The sequence below is a fragment of the Pezoporus occidentalis genome, unplaced genomic scaffold (genome assembly GCF_034315485.1).
Source record: "Pezoporus occidentalis ecotype Australia unplaced genomic scaffold, CSIRO_AGI_Poc_V1 ctg147, whole genome shotgun sequence".
Taxonomy (NCBI): Eukaryota; Metazoa; Chordata; class Aves; order Psittaciformes; family Psittacidae; genus Pezoporus; species Pezoporus occidentalis.
In genome coordinates, this window is record NW_026913284.1 from 1,766,908 (window position 1) to 1,791,421 (window position 24,514).

At 38.2% G+C, this 24,514-nt stretch overlaps 1 protein-coding gene across 23 annotated transcripts in view; it reads right to left on the bottom strand.

Annotated features, from left to right (window-relative positions):
• Positions 1-24,514, bottom strand: part of LCOR (ligand dependent nuclear receptor corepressor) — an 86,190-nt gene that overhangs the window by 37,755 nt on the left and 23,921 nt on the right. For 5 of the 23 annotated variants that reach the window (XM_062610455.1, XM_062610454.1, XM_062610477.1 and 2 more), the window contains 5 exons: positions 18,030-18,095; positions 17,535-17,614; positions 7,789-7,921; positions 3,144-3,431; positions 239-332 (listed from right to left, as the gene is read on the bottom strand). In XM_062610455.1, coding sequence (XP_062466439.1) covers positions 239-332; positions 3,144-3,431; positions 7,789-7,921; positions 17,535-17,614; positions 18,030-18,095 — 661 coding nt within the window. Of the gene's footprint in view, positions 1-238; positions 333-3,143; positions 3,432-7,788; positions 7,922-17,534; positions 17,615-18,029; positions 18,096-19,652; positions 19,747-20,402; positions 20,508-24,514 lie in introns of all 23 variants that reach the window. The other 18 variants (XM_062610456.1, XM_062610469.1, XM_062610472.1 and 15 more) reach the window with 6 other exon arrangements.

A 24,514-nucleotide genomic window follows, 5' to 3' on the forward strand; every position in this document is an offset into this window, starting at 1 on the left:
AGGTAATGGACAGATATTTGGCTAAGTACTAAATTGGCCAAAATAACAGATATTAGAGTTCTTAACTGCAACAACTTATTTGGCAGGTGGGGTGAAGGTATTTGCCAAAAGGTACAAGTTGAAAAACACATTACTCCAAAGGGTTAACACCAAAAGTAAGTTAAAATGAACAGGAGGTAAGCACACATTTTTAGTATAAAACAGTTTTAAAAGGTCACAGCAAGTTGCTGTCTCTTACCCATTTCCCGGAGTACTGGAGCACCCTGGAGAATGACTCAGAGAGGTGCTGCCGGCACAAGGACTCTTCTTAGTGGATAAATCAAGCACACCATCTATAGAGACAAAAGAATGACTTCAGTGTTTGAAGAAGCAGGATCAGCCATGCTGTCTCTTGACACAACAAGTCTTTTGGGCTAAAGTCTTATTTAGTGCACAGCATTTTCTATTTCATTTATTTTTAAACAAACTAAGGCTTTGATTTGTTTGCTATTTGGCTTATGTGTGACTTCAACATAGCCCTCAGAAGTCACAACATAAACTGACAAAATTAAAAGTGCACCTATCACCAGAGCCAGGGAATAAAAGGTGACCTACAAATGAAGTTCAGGATACACTACAGCCTATCACACAACTAACCCTCCCTAGTGGTCCCAAAATGAGGCAATCTCCAAATTCCTGTTGTATTCCCTCTCCTTAAAGGGCACTTAAGCCAGTATTTGATTTTTTTAAAAATCCAAATCTCTGTAGGAAAATTCACTGGGAATTTCATACTGGAAACTCATTTTCAAATAAACACACACTTAAATGTGAGACTCCTCCTCACCTGGCAGCTATCACCATCCTCTTTCCATATCTCCAGTGGGTTCCTACTGGCAAAGCTGCTGCCTTTCCCCTCTCTATCGTGTCATTTTACTCCCTCTCTTCTTCCATATACCAAATTGTTTTTCCTGCTAGTCCGCTTCTTCCATTCTCACTAATGGCACATCCTCACACTCACCCATACTCTTCTGCAAGCCCTTACGTAAACTCTGTATTTCTAGGCAACAGAAAAGGGAGCATTTTTTTGCTAGCAAAGCCTGGCTCCCACTGCACTGAAATGACCTGAAATTTTGGTCATTTTAAAAGGCAACTTTGTTATAGAAGCAGCACAGACATTTGAAATTCCTGGAAACTTTGAAACAAGGAATGTATGAGGCAAAGATAAATGTAACCTGTTGGCAAGGTAAACTGGAGACATTTTTGAGCTCCGCACTTACTCCATCTAATCAAGTAAATACCACCCAGCACAAGAACAATGTAAGATGGCTTTTAAATTGCTAAAAGTTCTCATTTGACATATGGAGAAAAAAAATGATAAACAGTGAACTAGAATTAACTTGTGGAAAGCTGTTCCACCCACTGCATTTGGGAACACACCATAACCCAAAATTAAGCAGGGAATTCATCTTCCTTTTGAACACTTATGCAGCCACAAGAAACACAGACTGGATCAAGTAGCTCCTCCTTTTCAAGGGGCTACACTAAACAGCAGGGGCTGCTGCCAGGGGCACTTGCATCCACACTTCCTTTGTCAGAAGGGTCATAATGACCTAAAAGTCTCTGAGGGCAAGTAGGGCCTGCCTCATACTCCACAGAGTTTACAACTAGCTTACCTACTGGAACAGAGATATAACAATAAGCACCATTAGCAGTCTTTCTCGACAGATAGAGCTCTAACTCTATCACAAGTGTTATGAAGGGTTGGGATTGAATCTTTAAGGTCCCTTCCCACCCATTCTATGATTCCATGAACATTACAAATTATCTTAGAGCTTTTTTATCACATGGTAGCTAAAGAACAGTTCATGTTTCCTTCTTCACCTACAATCCTCTAATTACAAAAAACCAACCAGAAATAAAAAGAAACAGAAGCAAAACCGATTCTTTGTTTCGGCAAAAAGTTTCACAATAAGAACAGTTTCACATTTATGAGCATATATGTAACAGTTGTGAAATACATTATATAATTAGCTAAAAACAAATAAAATTAGCTAGAAACATATTCCTATCAGCTAAAGGTACAAGTTCTCACTTCAAGACAGGCACCATATAACCTTCTACTGCAGTTCTGTAACTGAAGTGTAGTGACAACTTTCAGTAAGTGCTGTAGGTGCAGTAAGTGTCCAGACGCTCAAGCTGTGTACTGTTGGACACATTAAATTAACCTTTGTACAAAAGGCTTCACAAACCTAAGCTCAAAGAATAAAGAAACATCCACCTACAATCCTGTACTAGCTTTTTAAACGCTCCACCTTTCCCACTGGAGGATGGACAGCCTACTTTGGTTTTGACAGAATGATTTCAGACACTAATACATTCCTAAAGAAGGGTAAAGGGGCTAATTTTAATCATCTCAGTAGGACACTTATGATAACCTCTAGTCAACAGTTTCAGGGAAAAAAAACCCAAACCAACATTCACATACTGTAAATCACTCACAGAACTCACTCATTAAAAAACATTTTTAATGGCAAGCAAGGTTTTCAAATTAAAACAAGCTCTGCAATGCTGTTACAAGTTACTCAATCTGTGCTCTCCAGAACAAGTCTATTTTTAAGGCAGAAGAGAGACATTTCTTCCAAATGCATAAACCTGGAAGTTTTGTACAGTTCATGGATATCATTTTTACAGCCTTCACAAAGCCATTTCTCGCAGACTTTTAAAAAGATACTGTTTTCACACTATGGCCAGAAAGAAAATAAATCAGTCTTTCAATCAGACTGTGTACTGATCTCAGAGAAGAGACAACATCATGGTTTTCATGACCATGTGAACTTGCCTTATCCGCAAGCACACAGTCTATTTTGGCAGACTGTTTCTTGCGGCTCCCAGTAGGAACAGCCCACTTGTCTCCAGAGTATGAAGCACGTCCATTCCCTTTGCCCTTCTTCAGAAAAATCACTCATGTCTATGGGCCTATATTGATCCAAAAAGTCTCTTCTCTCCCAGCCACATCCAGCTAGTTGTTATTTTATTGTAAAAAAACCTACTGCTTTTCCCCTTTACAGTTTATGTAAAAGTGCAACCTTCCAATTGCCTGCTTTTGCAACGAGAATGCCATTAATGGATTGCTGTAGGATGCAAGACACTGATAAGAGTCCTACCTTGTTCACTAGGTTCTGACTGAGACTTTCTGACAGTAAGGTCCAGAGGTGAGTCTTGGTCAGCCATGAGAAGTTTGCTGAGCACAGGGTTCTGAGCAGTTGCAGCCGTGGGAGAGGAGGCGACCAGAGATGCTTTCAGCAGGCTTTGGTTCTTTGTGCTATTGGGCTGGCTGGAGTCCTGAGTAGAGCTAGTTTTTGAGGTATATTCAGCAGCAAACTGTCGGATCATTCGCTGCATGATCTCACGGGCCACTAGGGGAATATTGGGGTCAGAGACCCTAGGACTGTCTGTAAATATTAGAGATGTTTTTTAAGGAAGCACTTTAAGTAAAACAGCTTTTATATTAAATCATTGCTTATTAAAAAAATAAATAATCTAATGGGAGGGGAAAAAAATGAAAGCCACAGATAAAATAGTTTTTATAGAAAATGTACTCTAGTCTTAGAATACCTGAACAAAAACTATTGCTAATACTGGTATAACCTTCCAAAATAAGAAATATGCAACCTTATCTTTTGTTTTCAAACATAGATATATTTGACCAGACCTTTAAGAGGTGTGGAAATGGGGAGTTAGACTTACGAAGATAAGTACCAAGTAATGAGGTTCATTCAACAAAAAAATTTAACAGGTTATTCAGAGGAAGAATTGAGTAACTTACCTGCAGCTACATAAGGGGAGAAAGGAGAATGAAGTTGCAGCAGTCCCCTACAAGTCTACTAAGAAATCAAGCCCTATAGTTCTGACTCTCCAAAATAATTCACTTAAGATCAAACGTTCAAGTGTTTCCCTCCCATTCTATCTATTCCTTTTGACATTTCAGTCATTATCATCAATGCAACATCAGGGATTACTCAGAGCTTTCACATACACAAAAATCCCAGCATGTGTAAAATGAAAAATAACTGTTTCTAGGAAAGCCGCTAAATCTATTAGAAATGTGAAATGGAACAGGCAGACGTTCTGATTTATTTGTATGAAAGTGTATAAATACAAACGTGTTTGGGGATGTGGGGACAAAAAAAGAAAACAACCCCCAAAAATCACCACCACCAAAACAAAAACAAAAACCACAACCACACAACTCCAGCAATGGCTCAAAAGGTTTGATTTTCTATTTCTAAAGAAACATTCAGGGAAAATTGTGCAGCAGAAGACCAAGCAAATCCCTAAAAGCAGCTCTCGAAGTGATTACTTCCTCTTTAAAAAAAATTGTCCATGTTCAAAGGCAATTTATAGAGATTGAACTATTAGAAGTGCAAGCAAAATCTTCTGTGGGATATTTAGTGTCAGATTTGACTTTTGCTGCCATTTCTGACAAAAGTGCATCATCCCAACAGTCCAGCTTTAGTGTATCTATAAAGGATGACTGACATTAAGTTTGAACTTGGAGCTGTCCACAAACCAGAGAAAAGCAGTGAGCAGCAGCCTCTGTGTTTCTTGATGAAAAACCATGCTGAACATTACATACTTATCAAGCCCAAATTCCTTCCTGTTAAGTACAGCTTCCTAAAACTAAGACCTTGTGCAGTCACCATGTATATTCTTATAAAGGTATAATAGCTGTAAACTTTCAAGATGTTCGTGTAAATTCATAATCATTTTCTTGTAAAATCTACAGGGTGTTTTATTGTTGCTAAGGATGAGACACTAGAGCTTTAAGCAGCTACCAAGAGATGAGCCAAACTTGAATTTAGGTACAATCATATTCTCATTTTCTTACTAAGCAGCCCACAGGGACCCTGGAGAAGCATGAAGGCTTCTTTTTGCTATGGTGACATTTCTTCCATTTTCTAGCCTCTCTAGTATAACCTGCTGAAGGACATATGAAAGGCTCTAAGAAAGCCCACAAGAGCACAAACTGGTGGCATGATCACACTGACACCAACTATTCAACCTGTGCTTGTAGTATGTACAAGTGGGGCTGCAGGAACACAGAGCTCTGAGGCACCTACATTTTCTGAAGAAGAATCATGCCTTCACTGTGCACCCATGTCCACATATACAATTCAGTAATGCTTACAGTTAAACATATTTCCAAATTCAGGGAGAAAATATTGCATATGCCTACAGCCATGCATCTTGATAATCTGCAACTTCAAACAATAAGCACAGGATCACTACTGAGACCTTTCCAGTGTTGCTCAAGATAAACTCACTAATTCAGGACAGAGAACTCAATTTTTAAGCAGAAGAGCAATTACCTAGCACATTAAAGGCTCCTTGCTTAATATAAGGCCTGAACACTAAGGATTAAAGCTGTTCAAAAGCAAGTGGAAAACATTTGCTGGTGGCTCTGCAGCATCACTTGAAATCAGCAGATGTTTATTTTGACACCATGTGTCTCATTATTTTGTTGTTTGCTTTTTATTTTAATAAACTAAAATTAACTAAACCATAGAAACTCTCACTGAAGAACAATACAGCAAATATTTATCAGCTATAAATAATCTAAGGCAGTATCTCTGAGCTATAAAAATCTTAATAGCTTGTGTATTTTATCTACACTGAATCTTCATTAAACCATCAAAAGAAGGTCCTATCCTGCCACAAGGTAAAGGTAACAGAAGTAGGTATGTACAGACAACTGGGAAGTATGAACATTTGAAAGATGCATCACAGAGTGGGCACAAAGCAGAGAGAAGTACATGAGATTAATGGACCTGCTCAGAAAGTTTGCTGATCTTGCTAATTGCCTATGTATTTAAGTACAAGAGTGCATGTCCTTGATGGGCAACAGGCATCTGTTCACAGAACATCTGCATCTTCTCTGATCTGCCTGGGCTACAAAATACCAGTCTCAAATGTTACTGGCAGCGAGGATGGAAAGAACAAACAAAAAAGGAAAGAAATAATGACTGGCATGATGCCAGGAGAGCCCAGAATCTCTGAGCAACACAGGAGTGTCAGAGTTATGCCATTCTTTGTGTCCTCTTCGGTATGACAGTGCCTGGTGATCTTATGGCATTGGCATGAGTTAAAATAACCTTTCAGGCAATCTAAATACAACTAAGCTTGACAATGATGCATATTAAGGATTCAAAAAATGACTTCCTGCCAGGCTGCTTCCCCTCCCTTATTACTCTTGCATCGAGCACATATTTGCCAGAGGAAGGAAAGCAAGAGTATATTAAAAAAAAATCATAAAGATTCTTAGACATCTGAAGCCATTTAATTATGTTCATTGTGTGCATCTGACTAAGGACAGAGCATTAAACCCCTCATTAGCACGCTGCAGTATCTGCCAATGGTCTTCCAACATTCAGGAAAGTACGCATTTCTAATAAGACATACACACAGGTCATAGAGAAAAACTTAAGCTCAATGTTAAAAGGATCACATCTTTAATAAACCAGTTGGAGGTGATGGAAGTGCATTATTTTTTCTCGTAAGAAAAGTAGAATGGGAAAAAGTATATTTTCCTCTAGATTTTTGTTTACTTAAATTCCTTCTGGATTTAAAAAGAGAGATGGGATAAATTTAGAAGTAAAAGGAAACATTAACCTTAGAAGAAAGAAGAAAAAAAAAGAGCCAAACAACAAAACCCACACTCTGAGAAGGAAGACTTGCAATAAAAGCATTATCTGAACTATCAGTAGTAATGCAATAATTATCCTTCCTACCATCCTACATGCTTCTATACTTTACATAATACATCATAATGTATAGTTTGTATTTCTTCATTTGAGTCCTAAAAGAAAGGCTAAGATACTGTTATCTACTTAAAACACCTTTAAATATTTTGGTCCCTGGGAGGAAGGGCTGAGGACTGGCTATAGCCATTTCTAATTTATTAAACTGAAGCCTTGCATTGTCCCCCAGAAGACAGGTTGGAATTACTGATTTGGCAGATTTTCTCACACATGGGTTAGGCTGATAAGTACAATGTACTTTCATTCAGGATGCATTTGGAAGCAACCTCTGGATTCCCATTTCTCAGATTGGTAGAAAACACTGAAATGAGTTTTGTGCCTTCCTAAGAGCACAGTTTAACTGACATAACTCTCCAGAGGAGATTTACAGGATTGTCTAGCACTGAGCTACTGTTACTGTTCTCAGAAAATTCTACAGCATTGATTTTCCAATTCTTTTGCTGATCACATTTTGAATTCTCCACATATCCACCTTAGCACTATTCCAACATTATTTTGTACTGTTGATTTCTGGGGGTGGGTAATCACTACAGACCATAGTGAGAAGACTGCTGAGCTTTAAGAAAAACTGCATTAGTATACATCCCATTAAAGTAAGATTTTTAAAAGTAATTTTTTGTTTAAAATTGCCCACCTAATACCACCATCACTTGCCCCTTCTTCCACACAGCCCACTCACCCAAACTCTGGTTTCAGGGGAGCAGTTATATTGGGTAAGAACTGAGTCATTCCTCTTAAAGTACAAAATACCAGTGCTCTCAGGATGAGATTTGGTTTAAGGCTGTTATACACTTTTCCCCTCTCCCAAGCCCACACTGTTGTATTGCTACATTATTTGAGAGTCAATGGTTACTCTTGATAAATATATATTAAGACAACAACTGAAAAATACTGACCATACAATGACAGCTTGAATGTCAGATCTTTGATACCTGCATTGCATGCAAAGAGACCAGCAAGAGATACCATTTCCCCCCCAAGTAAAACCAACCTTTTCTGTAAAAGACTGCATTGAGGAACTCTTCCGCTTGCCTTTCAAAACGAATGATTTTTGCTTGCTCTTGTCTAAGCAGAGCTTCTTGTCCAGCTTCCGAGGCTGGCTCATCCAGACTGACTAAGTGTTCCTGCAAAGATATTTAATATTTGTAAGATCTTCCTGACTCCAAAATTAATAAAGTTCCTTAAGGCATTAAAAAAATTTACTTAAATTCAAAACTTTGTTATGTACTACACAGAGCTGAATCTACTGAAATCACAACTTAATTTTTGACTGCTCCAGAACATTGTACTTTGTCCTGTTTTCTTGTTGTAAATGCAGCAGAAGCCTGTAAGATTTGATAACATTATGGGGAAATAAGAGGCTACTATAAAGAACATGTAGATATTTTACAACACTTGGCTGTGAATCTGTTATCTAGCACTTGTTCTTTAGCTACTGCTTTTAGTTCCAAGAAATAACCATTGAAGGCAAAACACAGAAAATTCTCCTCAATCTATGCAGCATCCATGTGAACTGAGTGATAAATAAACGACCAAACTTTAGCAACAAACAGATCCTTTATGAAAAGGCTCAGCAGTAGCTACTTTTAAGTGAAATAAACTTAAATTAGCTGCACATACCACCTGCAATGAATTAAAATTCATTCTCTTTCTTACAACTGGAAGCAACTGAGTTACCTCAATATTTCAAAACAAGTGTTTTAATGAGGATAATTAAACTGTGTGAGATGCCAGCATAAATTATTCACTTTAAATGGAACTCAAGAAACTAGAAGCCAATGGTTATTAAAATAAGAAATCTAAATCAGATCCCTCCTCCTCCCCCCCCCCCCCCCCCCCTTTTCTCATTTCTCTGTTTAATGCCTTGCTCCTGCTTAGGAGAACACTCTGTTTCCGGGCCCTCTCTCTCCACTTTCATTTTAAGCTATAAAGTTACTGTATTTACCTACTGCAGGAATGCATACATAACCGCTCTTTGGGTTTAGGGAGTGTTCTGTTTTGTTAACCTTTACGAAGTATCAATTACCATAATATACCTAGAGTACATCTGGATTTTGGCCTCTAAAAGTTGATTTCAGGTTCATATCCTCATGGGATTAGTAGGGAAGGAAAGAACTGGCAATTCATTTATAATTCACAATAAATTCAAAGAAGTCACTCTTCAGTTTGTGCCGTCTCAACTTTAAGAGGTTTAATGAAGCAAGGTCACATAACCAGCCCATAGTAAATTAACAAACACTGCAGTCACATGAACTACGTGCAAAGGGTAATAATACGAAATGCTGTGGACTCTGGCCTTAACAACATGGGCTCTTGCCTTAGATTTGCAATTCAACAGCTTCCAAAAGTTCTCTATCACAAGTAAAGGGAGATACTCTCTCAGACAGGGTATAGAGACAAAGCAGTGCTTTTAATAAAAAGGAAAGGAACCTGCAGTGACGGAGATTGCAGGTGAGTAAAACACCACACTTTGCTGTGAAGGTAAGGGTCTGCACAAGTAAATACCTCACAAAGTGACTGACTGTTTTTTTCTATACCAGAGGGATTCCAGGCTCGCTCCTGTGGTTCACTGGCATTTTATGAACACACTGAAAATGCAGTTGTATTTTTCTGATACTTAAAAAAAAACAAAAAAGGTGTGAAGTATCTGCACAGGATTTCACAAAATTATTTGTGGAGGGTAAGCCCAATAGTTTTGCAAGACTTACACCTCAGTTGAGAATTCATAGAGCACGCCTGCATCCCCTTTTTGAAACTGTGCTTCTGCATCTGACAAATCTTACTGCAGGATCTGTCCTAGTTATTGACAGCCATTCTGAGTCAAGCTCCATTATCTTTTAGGCATTATCAGGATAATTGTAAGCTTGGCTTATCAGGTTGTACAAGAAGCAGATGTTTGTGCAAATTAGCTAATAACAGAATTAATCTAGGCATACAGAAGTGTTGGAACGATCACTGGAATATCTAAGCATTTACAAACTGCTTCAAGTTTAACTTTAAAAGGCATCTCTGCAAGCTGATGCGCGGAGATTTGGCTAGATAAGCGCTATTAGAGCTAATTGGCATCCTCTAGCTAAAGTCCCACAAGCCACTGCAAAAAAACTCCTTTAATTCAAAGGACAATGAGAGAATTCAGAATTGAAGGAGACATTACCCTTCAACCTGAGCTGATACTCAGCCCTTTGACAGATTCTACCTCTGGAAGAAGCCTAACATAAAAATAACCCTTGGCAAACCCAATGCATTTCAAACCTTCCTAGCACTTTCTGCAACTAAGACAATACACAGTAAGTACTAGCCTAGCAACTTGGTGGAAAGAGATTTGAATGATAGCATACCTCACCAGAAGCAAATGTACTTTACATTACTCACATAAAGGCAATGCATAAGGAGTACAATTTAATCTACCAATCTGCACATTTTCTAGAAGGAATGAAGAAAAAGGGAATCAGCCAGGAAAAAAATTGTAAGTAGCTTATATTGGTGAATGGCTGAACGAAGGATCATTTGATCTGCATCTGGAAGAAGAGGAGAAGAACCAAGGCAATGGCAGCACTTAGCTCTTATGCCTCAAACTAAGGAGCATGCCGTTCTTTACTTGTATGGGCTTTATTAATGTCCAAGCTAAGATATCAAAATGTAAAGAAATACAGCTCTATAGCAATCATTTAACCTTGTGCATAGAAAAAAAAATAATCTTCAGCTATTTTCTGGTATCTGCAGCACAGCACTCACTACGTGAGAAAATATGGGGAAGATTTCTGTTTATTGCAGATTCCAATAATTTTTCTTATCAATTGTGTCACAACTGTGCCAGAAATCACAGCTGGCTCACTCCTCAAAGGAAGCTTCAAGTTTACACACTAAATATTTGATTGTGACTGCTATTCAAAGTCAGCTTCCAAAACTATGGCTTTTGCTTGTTCTGGATCTGTGTGGTTGGTTGGCTGGTCTTGTGTTGGGTTTTGGGGCTTTGTTTTGGTTTTGTTTGTTGGGGGTTTTTGGTGATTTTGGGGCATTTTGATTTTTGGTGGGTGTTGTTTTTGTTTGTATGGTGGAGGTTTTTTTAAACATTTTCCACCATTTCTTCCTAATAATCATTCTATAGATCCACTATCTTGAGGCTTATCCTCTCACCCCACAGTCCTGGATCACACTGAAGTTTTCAGTACCAACATGCAGGAAGCAGAAAAAAGAAAAACAAATGAATATTTAGACAGCATTGTCATTAGTTGCAAACTAATACATAATACATTACATAATATTTATGGCACAGGATTCACTCTGTTCTTTTTGCCCATCTCTTCAGATGGGAATCATGCCCCAGAGCATCCCTGGAATCCCATCAGTGAACATACAGTATCACTGTACTGAAGAATACACCTTCAGGAAAAGACATTTGGAATGGATTGCACATGCTCCCAAAGGTCTAAAGCCTTTTGCACATTAAGATATAAAGCATAACAATATAATTAAGTCAAAGAGCCTTAGAAATACAGAGCTCAGGGTTTCAAAACGCAACATCAATGCATGACCTTGACAGACCACCTAATCCTGGACAGCCTGGCTTTGTCAGCACTAGTGTTGGATCCTCACCGAGACCCTCCTTGTAGGAAATGTTGAGACAGCAATTCTAAATGCTAAACTGCTGGCATGAAGAGAAAGGTACGATGCAGGCTGGTTTTATATAGATATGGCAACAGCAGCTTCATGTTTAAGCCACAAGCTGCATGCAGATGGAGCAGCAATCACCCATAAGATAGAATGCTGTGAAGTAATTCTTATCCATCTTTATGGAGGAAACAGTGGTGGCTTCCAGCAGATCACCTGTGGCTCAGTGGCCAACCCATGGCCCACAGGGATATGATCTAGACCATCACCCCAAGGTAAGATCAGGAAGTAAGAAAGGAATGTTTCAGCATCCCTAGGTTGTCTACTCCAACACTTCATTTCTCTTAAGACTGTACAGTCTTTTTATCTCTTAGGCAGTGCAAAGGAGAATAACCTACTATTTTCTGCAGAAAAGCCCTAATGGCACCAGACTGTCTTCTTTCCTTCCGGCTTCAAGACCAAGTCATTCTTGTTGCTTTCATTTCAATAATCACAGAACCATAGAATAGTTAGGGTTGGAAAGGACCTTAAGGTCATCTAGTTTCAACCCCCTGCCATGGGCAGGGACAGCAATATTCAATAATATTCAGTTTGTTTACATCTCTCTCAAAATGCTACACCCAGTTGATGTTTCACCAGCACTTAGGCTTTCCTCCCAGGTACGAAGACAAATGCCTGTCTTGCTATGGCCCCAGAAACAGTTTAGTACTTTTACAACGCTATCACTTTTCAGGTATCTGCAACTTGTGACTTGACAAAATAAGCCAGTCTGTTCCCATTTTTCAACTTTATTGAGAACATTCCCAGTTCTGAGCATGTCCTTTAAAGCACCCAGAACAGTTCCTATCTTGGAATCAACTAAAAGTTCAGATGGCTTAGTTTTAAGACAACCCACACTTACTGAGCATGCATACTCATATAGTAAGAAGTAGTATTTATTTCTCTATTAAGATGACTGATATTAGATTTGGTTTGAATTTGATAAATATGTCTTGACTGATCCATAGCTATTGAATATAATTTATTAGCTATAGTAGGGAAAAAAAAATATGTGGAATTAGTAGGGAAAAAAATCTGTGGAATTACAGTAAGTTTGACATTGACACTTACCCACAAGCAAAACTGTAACCCTGCACTACTGCTAAAACCAGCTGGAAATTATCATAAACAGCCTCTTCAGGTTTTAGACTCCACAGCAAATTATTTTATAACCACCCAATACAAAACTGACCTTCTAAATGCTTGAGGTTTTTTAAAGTGATGAAATGCATGGAAAATGTTTTAGGAGCATCATCCTGCACACTTAAGATCTCTGTACACAGTTTAAACACATTCTAAAGCCATCAAAAAATCCCAAGAGTTCCACAACTTCAACTCATTTTCAGATATTTCCTCTGTTATCTTCAATTATCCTAGGAGTTAGAGCTTTAAATGATAGTGGTAGCTTCTTTTCACAATTATTCAGACACTTACCACAGTTTGCTTCTTATTGTTTATGTTCCTCCATAGTGAAAGGATACCAGAGTCAGAGGCTGTTATTGTGACTAAACATAATCAAGTAATGGCACAGCATTACCTTTTAGATGTTTGCATAAAGCAATTACTTTTAACTTTTTAAAAATAGAAAAAACATATCAGAATAACTTTGGATTTCAAAATTACCCCTTCATGTGCTGTACCCTCCCATACTTCTTCACAACTGGAAGGGCCTTACACTGAAGCCCAGGTATTCCACAGTACTCTGAAGTCCAGACTCAACCCTCTGAGGTCAACAGCACAAGACTCCAGAATATGCTCCTAAAAGACATTTTCTCTCTTGCTATTTTTGTAGCTTAAATATATCTATAAAATACTTAATGTGCTTAGGAGTATTATCCTTCTTGTTCAGCTCTCACCAACTAATGAGATAAGTTGTGTCCCCCCTTCCCCTTTTATTTTTTTTAATAATACATATGGATTGCTTTATGTAGCTTTAGACAACAGTGTTTTCTTTTCCAAATGACTATACTCATCTGAATCCTCTTCATGTAGTCCTTTCCCAGTTTCCCCTCTTATCACTGCTGCTTTCTTCTGTCCTTTTCTATCCGCAACTCTTTCTTAGAAGAAGAAAGATCTTAAACTAAGCTTGAGCTCTAGCTATGAGCAAGTGACAGCAGATACATTTGATACAAACATTCTACATGAAGCCACAGATTTCATCTGTAATCTCCATCACTTTATTTAACAAGCCAAACTGAAAAATTAAGAACCATAATTAAAGAGATAAGTCAAGCACACTTCAAGTTCAGTTCATCTGAATTGATGGGTCTTCTCTGTGCCACAACCTTTTAGAAGGAAAAACTTCATTATAAAGAGAAAAAAAAAAAACAAAACCCAACCATCTTGCAAACTAAACTATCTTAAATACTCCCTGTGAAGGATAAAGCCCACAAGCAATGGAGAACTATCACATCTGCAGATTACTCAAATTCACCATATTTGCAGATTACCCAAGTTTACCAAGTTTGGTCCATAGAACCCAACCTAATTCCTCTCACTAGGAGTAGGCAGCTAGAGCTGCTAACTTTGTCTTTTTTGTCTTTCATACCCATCAATATACCCATATGTTTTTGCACACAGACACCCACATTAATAACCTGGTAGCAGATCCTTAGGCAATTTGTTATTCTCTGATCATAGCATACTGAAATAATAGTTTATTCTGCATTATTCTGGAATTATTCTGCATTCTTTCTGGAAGAAAATCAAACTCTGATTTCTAAAACCTTTACATTATTGCACATAACCCTTTGGATTTGGGCAAAAGTGTGTCTGTGAAGATTTTAGCTCCCTATTTTGTCTGTATTTTATCATCCCTTTCAAATGAAGGGACTTAAATCAATTTCTTGATCAAAAACTGTCTTGTATTTTGACTGCCAAAAAAAAAAAAAAATCCATGCTTTTGCTCAGTATTTGCAAGTAGAACTACTGCCACAAATAAATTAATCTTTCCAGAATGCTTTGGCAGATGGTTCTCTCTTCAAAGGATAGAAGAATTCATGTAATTGAATCTGATTGCCTGTAAAAGCAAGAACCAACATCACTGACATGGGTGGGAGAGCAAGCGTAGGTTTTTTTTCCCCTTAACAGCTCTGACAATAAACTAATCTTGGCCTCCAATTCTCATCCTGCAGTAGAACTCAATTCTCCTTAAGCACAACTACTGGTCTCCCAAATTACACATAATTTGGGCAAATGAAATCCAGGGAAAAACCCTGAAGATTTTTACTGGGTTTGAACTTGTCAGACCAGTTACCTACATGTCACTCAGAGGTGAAAATCAAGCACACCATTAATTATTCCACTAATCTAAAAAGGTGTATTGGTGAAGAAGTACTTATTGGGAAAAAAAGGCCAGCCACAGCCACACAGTGTTGTGACGTGGTTTGTGGCTACCTTGCTCCCAGCTACAGCATCAGTTACACACCTTTTAATTCTGTAATTTGGCAGTACACAAAAGCACAGACCTAAATCATTCCACCAGTTCCTTTCCTAAAAACCTAACAGAATGCACATGTACAATAAAAAAAAAGTATTATAGAGGATGAGGCACAGAAAGCACAACTGCTACTGCTTTATGTACAGGATCTGACAAGTTTTAGCAGTTACAGAAGAAGACTGAAACTGCAATTCCCCAAAAAGAAAAGTTAAAGCTATTCCTACAGATGTTCAATGGAAGAGATTTCAAATAAACTAGTACCATTTCTAATCTAGTTTTGTCCACCACTTGGCTAAATACCAAAGGAAGTTACAGACTTTTGGTAACAATTAGGTCTCTGATGTTTTAATTCAAATTATGTTGTAAAATCCATACTATTTGAAGGCTCCCATTAGAGAGTCATATTTAACTCTGTATTGCAAGCTAATGGCATGAGCAAAAGGCAGCAGTGCAGCAATTTGGTGTACCCACAGGGGAAATGAAGTACTCCTATCCTGCCATCTCTCTCAGTTGATATACAAGAACTCACTAAGTCTAAAAGGAGACACATTTTTCCCTCAAAACCAAACCAAACAAAAAAGCCCCAGAACCTCAAACCCAACAGAACAGATACAAATGCTGAGAGGCAGGAAGAAAACAAAAAAAACAACAACTAAAAAGAATCATACATACTCCAAGCATGACAAGAATCACCAGGATTAATAGAGAAGTCACAAGTTTGATGTGAATGGACTGGTTCACCCTCTTACCCCATTCCCTCAGCCAGCCATCCCTGGCCATAGGACAAATAAGCCTGTGAACACAACTCTGCTGTCCCCATTTACCAATCAGTTATAAGAAAAATGGTTGAAACAGGTATTTTTTGGCTACTGGAACGTAAAGTGACAGAAATTGGTTGGGTTTTATTTATAGAAGTTATTCTACCCAAGCCCATAATGGCTGACTGATACTACCACAGCCTTTAACTCGCATTTCTCCCCTGCCGGCTCAGAACTTGTAACCTCCATCCCTTTCACTGAGCACCTTTGCCTGACAATGCTGCACATAACACAGTCCTAAAATCTCCTTACAGAACGATGCCAAAACACCACAGAGCACACCAAATGTGACCACATCTGCCTTTTTTTTTTCCACCCGTTGAAAAGCCACAGTACAATGTGAACCTTCCACACAAGGAACCTTAACGTAAATGATAACTACCACTAGCACAAGGAATACTTCACTGTTTTTTCAGTGATACTCAGAATCATGGGCTACACTTTACCATGTGAAACTAGACAGGAAAGCCTATCAAAGTACATGAAAATACCAACAGTGATATCTCAGCTTCTGATCAGTTGTGTTGAAGTTTCAAAAGGACAAGATGACCATCAGCACACTATACAGTGGACATTCATGTTCTCAGTTTTTGTCTTCACCTAAAAATCACTGATTTTCAGGAGCTTTATTTTAGGTATTGTGGACGTCTGAGGACAACTGAGATGTAAACAGTGGTTTTGAAGCTCTACCCACACCTGTTGGATTCCCCCAAACTATGACTAGTCTGACCACAAAATTAATTTCAGAATCAACTTAACTATGAGGTGACATAAAACAAAGAAGACGGAACTCCTTACAGCACAAGCACACATACAGCTTACCTGCTGTTAAGTCTCAATGAAAGAAATCATTATGCCTTACATCTGTTCTAAACTCAAGCATTCCTAACTATCTTCTCCATGCCTTAAAAACTGTTAATACAAAACAAATGTAAACTGTCAACACGGCAAGTATCAGTATCAACAAAGTACTTCCTTTATGAACAAGACACACATGTTAGCTGCTGCAGAGGAAAGAGTGCTTTTGTTTCGTTCCTAAGTTGATGGAGATCCACTGTGTGTTATTTTATATCGTGCAGGAAGAAGGAGTAGTTACAAGTTCCAACAAATGAAGTTTTGCCAAGACAGATGAACCTGCCTTGCTTCCTATGCTATAGAACAATCGTTTTTGCAACACGTGGGCTGAGAAACAATCACATATAGCACAAGAGCCTTTGCTTTGTAGACAGCTATATCTCATTAAGAAAACAACTGCAAGTTTATTATGCTGACAAAGCTGACTTGTCCATGTTTAGGCTCTGACTATGATCTATGATTCTATGACTTGGTTATAAACAAGCACAGTACAAAATCTACCTACCATACATGAGCCCTTTAATAAAGGGATATGGCCCATAGGGAAAGAGATTCCGAGATACAGAACAAGACTCTAGGCTGTTAAAAGGACCACATTTCCATACTGAAGATAAGCCCAGCATCTGACTGTAGTAAACATGCACAAGCCACAGTTTGGCTCCCTTGGGAAGGGTTTATGATCCCAACAAGGTCCCTTACAAAGAACTCAAAGAAAACCAAACCAAACAAAAAACACCAAACAGAAAGAGCCACTACACACGGAAAATGAATAAAAATGTGCATCATATCCTACAAAGTTGCAGAGGAGAGGCAAGTCTGTTCATTAACTTGCACTGTTTCAATTAAAAAAGCTTTTTTCTGAAGGAGGGGAAGGGGGTAGGAGGTTGCAGTTTTCTATGTTCACTTAACTAGGAGCAAGCTCCCTCCCTTTGTCCCTCCCCTACAACTACTAGCTTCACACATCTGCATTGTTACCTTCACTTTTTCTCTTCTCAGGCAGCAGAAAAGACAATTTTCATCAAAAGACCAATCAGAAACACCTTCAGGCTCACAGTCTGTAAATCAGAGGAATAGCAAATTACTTCATATTCATATAGTGAGACACAACTGGAGCCAAAAGAGAAATGCCAAATTAAATACCTGTTTCACCACATTCTTGCCTGCATTCTGAGCATGCAGGCTTCATTTCAGCCATTTTTCTAAATCCCCAGACTACCAAACTGTACACATTTTATCTATGCACAACCAATCTGTTTTTCCGAGCACTGCCAAATACACTCCCAGCTACATAAAGATGAACGCACACTCATTAGTAATTTTAGCCAATATGAAACTAACTGTGAGCACTGCCTGGGGGAGGGGGGAAAAAAGCACAAATCACCACGGTAACACACATTTTCTAGAGGCAGAGCTGGGGCTGCTTCTGTCATTAGAAATGCAGAACAAGATACAAACATAGAGATTGAATACCTTTAAACAAACTGAGATCTTTTAATAATCCAGGTCCAAACAGGCCTTCTAGAATACTTTCAAACCCTAAAAGCAAATAAAAGAATTGTTAGCTTTCTAGATTAAGTACGTCACTACAAGAATATTCACAATAGCAGTTCTATATTTATCTGTTCCAAGAACAGAGCTCAACGTGTTTTCTCTAAGTATCACAAGATGCATGGGTCAATTGTGATGACTGAACTCCTGACAAATCACAGCACAATCCAGAGAGCCCACCAGCTCCTGCACTTCGGTAAACAGCGAGGTTAAAAACAAAGAACATGATGACATTGAAATAAACCATTTCAGAAAGTAAATAGGAAGTTGTAGGTTGTAGTTCTACAACGTGACCAGATAATTGCTGGACAAAATCTCTTGTTTAAACCTCTGAACTAAGGTATGCTTTCCCAATTAAAAAATACTTTCTTCCATCTGAGTGGCATTCAGTTACTTTTCTGAATTTCAGCAAATGTTAGAATCAGTGTTTCCTGAAGAGTTACAGGTTTGAGGAGAGAAAATTCAAAGGAAAGGGATTCAAAGTGGCATGCTACTAAGGAACCAAATTCCAATCACAAATTCGCATCCAAGATATACAGCCAGATTTACTTCAATGCCATGATTTGCACCTTACTTGAAATAAATCTCATCAATTTCAGTTTATTCCAAAAGAGGGAAAACCTGTACCAAAATTCCTGCCATTATTTGGAAATGTTAAATTAATACTGCACTAACCCCTTGCTGGCAGTAAAATCTACAGAGCTATTAACTACCCAATACTGTGAGAAGACAGGTTAGCAGAATGAATATGAGAAATATAAAAACTACTATAAGGGGGAGAGACCAATTCTACCTGTTGAGAAAAACATACTCCCAATATAACCATAAAATGCATGACTACAACATACTGTAGGTAATTAATAGGGTAATTTTTGCCCTATTAATACTTTCGCTTTGTAGGTTTAATAATGGTTTGCACATAGATAGTGGCAGCTTCTCCTACTTGCCTGAATCTTTGAGAGGCAGAAGAAGAAATGAAGGGAAAAAGAACAGGCAAAAATATGGTTTTAAATTCAGAGAAACTTGCATGGGTGAATCAGGGACAAATAAATTACCTGAAGTATCCATTTTAAGAAACCAGTCGAAATATAAATGGATCACATCTATGAAGGAAAACGGTTATTACATTGCAGTAATTCTAAAATAACTCTGACTTTATGCAGATCAAAGTTATCTTCTGGACAGCAGTCCTCAAAAGGAAAAGACAAGTAGCGTTACACCCCTCTGGGTGTCAGCAAGAGTGCCAGTGCACCAACGTCTTCAGGTACCAGATGTGGAAACCTACAGAATTTGCAGCCTGCAAATGACTGATGGCCAGAGCATTGTTGGGGTACATCACCATGGGTGATCTAATCCCTATCAGAGGCTGGCACTAAAATACCTAATTTCATAAAGGATCAAATGGGAAAAGAAAAAAATAAAAAGGAAAAAATAAAGGTGTAAGAGGGCTGTTGAAAGTAATGGTCAAGAGCAAAGAGAAATAGGGAGGGACTGGAAAACAAGGTGGAAGAGGAGAAACTGGAAAAACATCCCATTGAACAGCACCTTGTCAGGCAGAGAAGTAGCACTGCCTCCAAAAAAAGCCAATTCAGGCTTCAGGAAGTGGCAGGAACAGTGGGAAAGGGCCGACCAACCTGACCTAGAAGAAAAATAGGAGAATCAGGGTATTGACCCGTAGATTTTTAACACTGACTCTCTTATGGGTAGTGACCCCTCAGAATTTGTATCTGAAATGAAACCTTAAGAAAAACAGGTAGCCAACCTCATTCTTTTTGTTGAAAAAGATTATATTATATATATATAAATAAAGAAAGCTCAGAAATTTTACCCAAACTCACCGCTCTTAAAATAGTAACTGCCAATGACTCATGCCCCACAGTTTGCCATGCATGCAATTGCACACTGAAGTCCCTGCCAAGTTTTACAGCTTGGATATTGTACAATCATAGTTTGCTAGCCCACTGTTCTGAGTGATGCTAATGCCACTCGGGTTTTATTAATATTAAATATTGGATTTAGCAGTTGCATAGCAACAGCAGAATGTCTTATGTGCAATGCTTGACATTAAAAAAGGCAAATAAGGGAAGTATGAATGTATTCAAAATTATACTAAAGACTGACAGAACCACCATGAAGCTGAGCCCTACTCCCCCCAGATGCAAAGTGCAGCGCAGTAAAGACAGTCTAAGCCCTGTGCTGTAGTATTCAGTCACTGAGGACTCCGAAAGAGCAACTGTGTACAGTTAATCATGCATAATACATTGAAAATAAAATCTTGAAAAAGGAGCTGCCTACTTTTTATAGTATTTTTTTCTCTCTATTGTCACTGCTCTTAGAAGCTTGAAAAGAACATTTCTTTTCCCACCGATTGTCCTTTTCCATTTGGCAGATGATATTTTCCTGCATTTCAAATGGAAGAGAAATTAACATGGCTGCCTCCACTAAATCCCGGTTTTCATGTTTCCACCATCTATATTTCGGTGTCTGACAGTTCACAGCCGCTGAAGAGCAGAGCCAGTGGAAAAGTTGCAGGAATAACAGAGGAGAGAAAAGGGGATGAAGATCCTGATATTTTAGAGCTTTCCCTTAGGTAAGTTCTTCACAATTAAAGCAGCCATACTTTTAACCCTTATAACTGCTGACTTATACAAGGGAAAACATCTTTTTTTCCTAAATTCTTACACTAAGACCCAAAAGGTTTTATTTTCTTTTCAAAATACAACATTTTTGAAGTGTAAAACACTTTGGCTACATGAGAAGGCTCTCCAGCAAATGAAGAGTTACCAAAAAGAAACCAAATTCCCAGAAAGAACAAAGAAAACCCTTAACACTGAAGCAAGACTAGAATAACTTAATACTTTTTCACCACTGTTAGCTCTAAAAGTAAAGCAATATTCAAGAAACACTATTCTCTAAGGAGTCCTCTGACAAAACCCAGGACATGGATGTGCCATTTTTATGCTACAAGTAACAAGCACAGAAATTAAAAGTAAAAAAATAAAAAACAAAAATTAAAGAGAAAAGTTAACGATGCAGTTTTCAGCATGGTTACGTTTCACTAGTTTTAGCTCTGCGCCTAAACAGTTCACTTTGCATCTTTTCTGGCATTTATGTCCTCCCTTCTGTAACCCCTATTTTAAGTCATAAATTTTAAACTGTTGGTTAACAATTTAACACAATGGTTTGGCTTCAAGCCTTAGAAATAAAATTATCCTGTTAGAGCCTCTTTTGCCTTAAAATTGAGAGCTCTTGTCATGATTAAGTAGCTACTGGGCCCTTTGAGATAACTCTATTAGAGCGTTATCAGAGTCCAAGGGAGGACTTCGCTGATCTCTAGCAGTGTGTGTGAGCCAAAGACATATTCTCCCCTTTAAAAAAAACAGGAATGCAAAATCAGGAGACAGGGATGCATTTCTGGACTGCCACTGACACAGAGCCTAGCTTTTCAAACAATGCTTTCTTTCCCTGCGACAGCACAGCTCAAACATACCCTTTAATACTCACTACATAATTCAGCCCTACACATGGATCTCATCAAAGCAGTAAAGCTTGTACTACTAACCAAAGTCAAATCATTTTGAGGGTAGTAAAGAAAAGAAAAGCTACAACCTGTCTTTACTATTACATAAATCGAACTCAAAAAAAACCACAACAAAATCAACACAGTAAGGGCCTTGAAGGGTGAAAATAAAGCATACATAGTTATCAACTCTAATTTGTGAACATCAATTTAATCTGTGAATATCAATTTGTATGAAAGATCTCAACGGATGAAATAAGCACTAGCCAGGGCAGTAGCTAAGTACAGCAGATATTGTAGATCAATTGCAACAAGAAGGCAACTGATTCATCAACATTTATCTCTAATAAGCAATCAGCCCAATAAATAGCAACTTGAACTTTAGAAGAACAACTTCAAATGGCTGGAAATTGAGTCAAATCAACTAAGACAACAGTTGCTTATATCTTTTGTTTAAATTTCTTGACTATTTAACTTTTACCTAAAACCCTCAAAAAATATCATGGGGAAAAAGAAAACAAACAAAAAAACACCAAAAACCTAACAAAATCCAAACCCACAATGCAACTAAGAGTGAAAGCACAAAGAAGACAAGAGGCTGGGAAGAGGGGCAGGGGGATTCAGAGCAGAGAACATCAATAAAAATTCAGAAATGTTACAAAGGTCAGAACAAAGAAAAAAAAAACCAAAAGGCACATATGAATAGTACCTTAAAAAAAAAAATCTATAAGAATATGGTAGCATATGAACAAACATTCAATATAATGGCATATGATTATCCAACACAATCCAGCAAGGTGATATTATTTAACATTTTTAGGATAACAGTCTTAAAATGCTACATAGGCTATTTTAGCACCCCTACCCCCTCCTCTCCCTCCCTGGGAGTTACTCAAAGAGTGTTTGCAGCAACATTTAATTCCAGAAAGGCCTGGAATATTGAGAAAGTTCCAATGGGCCGGGGGGGGGGGGGGGGGGGGTGGCAGAAGTCATCCCTTTGAAATGTCCTTTTGAAAAACATTTAACTGGGCTCTCAACTTGGTAAAGGTTTTAGAAACCAAGGAACAGCTCAGAGGACTACAGAGGATTTAACAGACATGGTGTCACTCAACATGGGCTAACAGCAATTATTTAATGACTTTAATGAAACTGAAGATTTTATTAACAGTAACAGATTTAATATAACATTTTTAGATTTCTGAAACATTTTTGGGCCAGCACAACACATTTTGACTAAAACCAGCTGAGGAGAAGGCATTGAAAAAGAAAAACCAAACCAAGCCAAAATCAGCCAAATACATATAAATCAGATTAAAAGGCAATTAAGTGACAGCTCTTTAAGTGTTGTTGTCAATAGGAAACCACTGCTAGTGAGCTTCATCAGGTATTGGTTCTTGGCCATATGCCATTTCATGTTTTAGTCAGTGACTTGGAAAAAAGCAGTCGCTAAATTTGCAGGAGATACAAAGACAGGAAGAACAGTAAATAACAAAAGCCCAGGTCACAGAGGCTGCTTACCAAAGCAAACGCAATTAAACACTACTTTGAAAGGGGGCGGAGGGGAATGGAGAAAGCCAAAAAATCACACATTTAGCAACAGGATTGTTAAAGACAACCCCAGATCCAGCAGATGAAATTGGAAGCTGATCAAACTTCAGCCAGACAATAAGACAAGGGTCAAAGTGAAGACAGAAGACATGCACTCTAGGACAAGACCAACACTTGCCCTGCTCTAGGATTCTGGAGGTGTTATTTAGGGAAGTAAGGGCTGGATGCTAAGATCTGTTCTCCTTGTACTCTCCCCCAGCAATTACATTTATGTTAGGAGTCTCATTAACTAGTAGGAAGCATGAGCTACCACCATCACATCAGGTTTTTATTGGATTTCTCATGCCTAGATTTTCTGGTCAAGATTGGATATATTTATCCACAGCTATGGGATTTGAAGGAGGAATTAATTCAGAAAAATCCTACTGTCTATGTGTAACATGGGAATTCTGACTCTTTCAGAACAAAAATCTATTAAACTTGAATGTTTCAGTCACAGGCATCTTAATAGAAAAGCAAGCCCAAGCAACAAGGGAGGGGGAAAAAAGTCACAGGACAGTTATTAATATATACCAAGTCTCAGGACATGCATATAATTATAAGTTGTGAATATTCTTTAATTCATGCAACAAAATAAAAGAAACTCCCATTCATCTATGATGAAAGATCTCATTATGTGAAGGGAGTCCAATTAAGTACTCTAACTACAAGTTAAACCAACTTTCTCTGAGCTTCCTGTGGAACAAAGAAAAAGCTGCGCATCTTCAGCAAGTTTTCAAAGTTCATTCTTCTGCATTTTTTTTTTAATGAAACTGCACTGCTCAGGGACTTGCTGCAGATATCCCTCCTCCAGAGACAACAGATGCTTTAGGAAATCCAAGGACTTTCCAGGGACCATAAATACCAACAACGTAGCTCTGCAAGAGCAATACAGACACATGAATACAGAAGAAGAGAACTAAGTATGTTAAGATAGGTACTGTTTGAAAGAACAGATATAATGAAGTTCTATACAGTAATACTTAGCTCTTCAATAGCTTTTTTCATCAGAACACCTTGTATGCCAAGACAGAACACAAGGTATCACCTGCTGAGGTCCATAAACAGGCCCTTGGAGTTCAAGAGAGAGTCCCGTGGCCTTAGGCTAATGCTTCGTTCACTGTAAAACAGCATCTCCAGTAGAGAAGTTTCATTTGGAACTATCAAGAAGCTGACAAGGTACATGCTCTGGCAAACAGCCACTTCACTGTTACAGTAACTTACCACAGCAGTAAGCTGAGAAATCAAAAAAGGGACAAGAAAACTACTAAAGCAGACAAGCACCATTGATAGAAAAGCT